Below are 4,327 nucleotides of genomic sequence, written 5' to 3' on the forward strand. Positions count from 1 at the left end.
AAAGAAAGAAAGAAAGAAAAAATGCATCTGGTTTATTAGTATTTTTTTTGCTATATTTCAAAAATGTATCTTAAGGTTGTTTTGTGACATAACTTTTAGAAATACTTCTAAAAGGTAAAACATGTTGTCAAAACTTTTTAAATGAAAGCTTTTCAAGCTCAAGGTCACTTATAAAAATTCTAGAAAATTTAGGTTTTGCTTAATGTCCAGCATGAAATTACAGCCTAGATGAAAGCATGTCTTCTGGAGTTCTCACAAGTTATTTATTTTACCACTGACACTCAACTTTACTGTTAAAGAAACATCCTAGTTCAAGAATATAAGAAGAAGGATACTCTCATATATTGCTGGTGGAAATAGCGGCGTTAAACAGCCTTTTTTGGAAAGCAATCTGACAACAGTCATTAAAATAAAATACGATATTCTTCAATTCCTAATCTTGAACATTCAGCTCACTGGAATAAAAACGGTATTATCTAAAGTCATATGCACAAGAATATTTGTTGCCACATTGTTTACATTATCAAAAACCAAAAGCAAACACTGGAAATAAAATGAATATTCAACAATTGAGGACTAGCTGTGTAAATTTTATGGTATGAAAAAATCTCAATCTTCAAAATGCATGAATTAGACTCTACCTATTGAATTGTTAGAATTTTCACAATGTATTGTTGTGCGAGTTAAGCAATACATAAAAACGTATTATAATGTAACCTAATTTTAACAGTGTAAACAAACTCTCCATACGAATGTACATATAGTTTAATAATTTATAAAGGATGAGAGCAATGTGCATAAATTATAGAAAGGCATCTCTATAAATGCTAACATTAGTTTATATAGAAGGAAGAGTACAATAAACAAGGGACAAAAAGAGGAGGCGAGAGTCAAACGAAAAGGAAAGAAAAAAAAAGACTGCGCTTAGAAAATAAGTGTGGAATGACTTCATTTTTGCAAAATTATGTAGAAGCGTGTAGTCAATCAAACAATAAAGCAATTAATAAAACAAAGAACATTCTAGAAATCAGTGATGACCTCATGTCTATCTTTATAAACAACTTAAAATAATGTTATATTTACAGAAACTATAGTTTAATGATAAAGTAATGGTAAAGCCGAGATTTTTTTTCACTTTCATTCTATCATTTGAAAAGTATTAAGTTTATAATTTGAATCATTAAAGCCATTTTTAAAAATGAGAGGGAAATGATATTATAGTTAAATGAGGTAGATGAAAAGTTAGTTATTATTAATAATGTTACCGTTCTCAACATCTATCTCTTATATAAAATGTTAAATTGTACAACCAAATATGAAGTCTAGAACCTATAATTTAGGAATTGTTTTTGTTAAATTATATAATGCTCTAGTATAATTTTTTTTCTAGTGCTATTATTTTTACAATCTTCGAAAGTTAAACAAGAGTTATAAAAAGATTTTTGGAGATAAACTGAAAACTCTGATGTCTTGCTTAAATAAATCTAATTCTCAAGCATCAACATGGTTCATTCTCTTCAAAGGGCACCACCCAATCTACATTGTTTACACATATACAGGGTAGAAGTGGAGAATTATTAACAGTTCAGAAAGCTAAGGTTAATAGTAGGTAAGATATAAAGAAATTTGAGTCAGCTAGAGTAAATCTGGAAGTTGGCTACTTTAAAAACCATCTTAATATGCAAGATAGAAACTTCGATTTATAAGTCAAACCTTTTCCATTATTGCCTTTGTGACTGGAGTATAAGGTGCATACAAAATTTTTCCCAACAACATAGGTTTCAAGAAAGCCCAAATCACAGGTCCAGCAGGCATATTAATGATGTCTTTATAAAGGGAGAAGCAAAATGGTGCTAGAAAAAAAAAGTATAATAAAACATTTTAGTATATATTTTGAATCTATTTCCTGATGGTAAATTGACACAGATTATTGTTATTACACCCCAAAATATATGCCTTAGCATTGTTAACAGATGTGAGGCTTCTGATATCAGTTAGAAAGCATAGTAACAAATCTTTTTTAGATATAAACGTTTAACCCAATAAACTAGCCCATAACAAGTGATGCATTTTGCCAAGAGGAGTTAGAAAGGTTGAAAATCACATTTCAAAATTGCTTCCAACAGATCCACCTCACCAGCACTTAATTAAAAAAAAAATATACACACACACACCACACACACACACCACACCACACCTACTCTGAAAATTTACTGGAGGAATTACATAAAGAACTGCTGTCGTGTTTTTTGTTGACAGAATAAAGATGATCATCATAAGATTAATCCCAATCTCACCGCTAAACCTGCATATAATATTTTGAAGGAAACTTGGTATTGGTTGTGTTTTTTATCTCAAAGTTTATAAGCTCAGTGGCTTCATTCATTGATGTGCCACTAAACCTTCCCCAAGTTCTGCTGCATTATGACTTTCTTCTATGTGACCACACAATTTATAGTTCTACACACACGGGAAAAAATGACCCCTGGGCAGATTTAAAGGCTATTTTTTATATTCCCACCTCAGTGACCTTGTAACAGGAAGAGATAAAGTCCATGATTCAGTTCTTGTGCCCCGTTAAAGAGAACTCAAAGGCTTTGCAGCAGGCTGCATGGGCTCAAACCGGCTCTCCTTTTCCAAGGTGTACAGGTGATTGTCCTTAACTTCTTTTGTGTGTCTCTTCTTGCCTATATTGCTAAGATATGAGATACTTATATTCGTGCACATCTCGTTTGTTGTGAAGAGTGGGCGTAAACTCTTGCCTTCCCAGCATTCTTGGACTAGGATGTTTCTTTAACAGTAAAGTTGAGTGTCAGTGGTAAAATAAATAACTTGTGAGAACTCCAGAAGACATGCTTTCATCTAGGCTGTAATTTCATGCTGGACATTAAGCAAAACCTAAATTTTCTAGAATTTTTATAAGTGACCTTGAGCTTGAAAAGCTTTCATTTAAAAAGTTTTGACAACATGTTTTACCTTTTAGAAGTATTTCTAAAAGTTATGTCACAAAACAACCTTAAGATACATTTTTGAAATATAGCAAAAAAAATACTAATAAACCAGATGCATTTTTTCTTTCTTTCTTTCTTTCAACTTTTTTTTTTTTTTTTTTTTTTTTTTTTTTTGTCTTTAAGTCTAATGTAACGCTGAGGCAGCTGGCGGAATTAAGAGAAAAATCTCAAGAGTGGATGAATCAATCACCACTTTTCATGAATTCCTTCCACCTGTTAAACCAGACGATTCCAATGCTCCAGGTAGGAGATGGTTCTGTCATTCTCCTTCATACAAACTATCATTCTTTGAGATCTTAATCACCTTTATTATAGGAATAGGCAGATAGGAACTTAGAATCTATATTCAACAGATTAAAATTGCCTCTCCTTCAGAGAGTGAGTCTGAGACAAGATAACAGATCTGTCACTCACATTCATAATCGTCCTCACCTCTTGCATTGCAACTCCTCTGTTTGTAATTCAGGGAAAAAACATTTTACAAGTTGATCTTGAGACAGAACTAGTGGTGTCTCTTGTCCAAAAATAAAATGTTATAAAAAGCTACTTAAAATATGCTTCTTCATTTATTTCTCTACTTTAAACACTTTCCTATTTTAATAGGTGCAAAATTCCTAAAATACTAATATTCTAGATAAGAATGTTAAATTAGTAAAGTTCTTCAGTCAAAACATATGACACTCTAAGTTAAAGATTTGACAATGCACCTCAAATATAATGCACCTGGTAGAAAAGTATAATTTGCTATTTTTGTAAAAGATACATAATTTCTCTCCATAATATTATGGGGAAAATGTTCCAATCACAAACAGAGTTATTGGTAATTAAAGGTTAAACAGCAGAGTTAGATCAGTTTTCAACCAAGGGAGAGAAAATTGGCAGTGATGATGTCAAAAATGACAAGGAGCTTTGAGAGAGAATGGCTTGCCTATCAAAGAATTGAGAGAGGTCCTTGGAAAATTGATGGAGCCCTAGGACTATTTGGAAAATAAAAATGCCCTTTTTTGTAATCATGCTCAAGAAATTAAACGTAGAATGAAGAATTTGTATCATACAACCTTGTCAGGAAAATTATACCCAAAAGATATTTTATTCAATTTTTGTTTTGGCTAATAATTAGTGCATAGTTATAATTACAACCTGATTTTTATGATAAATAATATAATAAATTTCTAAAGTAGATACTGAATACATTTAATTAATAATACTTTTCGTCAAACATTTTCCCTACAATTACTAGGAAATTTGGTTTTAATAATAAGCACGTTCATTTTAAGTGGCCTTTTTTTTTTTTTTAAGTGAATCTCAGGTAACAA

The 4,327-nt window shown here is 31.2% G+C and overlaps 1 protein-coding gene across 1 annotated transcript in view; it reads right to left on the minus strand.

The window, feature by feature from the left end:
- The window catches only part of ABCA12 (ATP binding cassette subfamily A member 12), a 162,883-nt gene that overhangs the window by 58,110 nt on the left and 100,446 nt on the right, over window positions 1-4,327 (minus strand). The window contains 1 exon segment of the mRNA XM_039844712.1: window positions 1,714-1,853. Within this exon segment, the coding sequence (XP_039700646.1) occupies window positions 1,714-1,853 (140 nt within the window).

This window comes from Pteropus medius, unplaced genomic scaffold (genome assembly GCF_902729225.1).
Source record: "Pteropus medius unplaced genomic scaffold, Ma_sr-lr_union100, whole genome shotgun sequence".
Taxonomy (NCBI): domain Eukaryota; kingdom Metazoa; phylum Chordata; class Mammalia; order Chiroptera; family Pteropodidae; genus Pteropus; species Pteropus medius.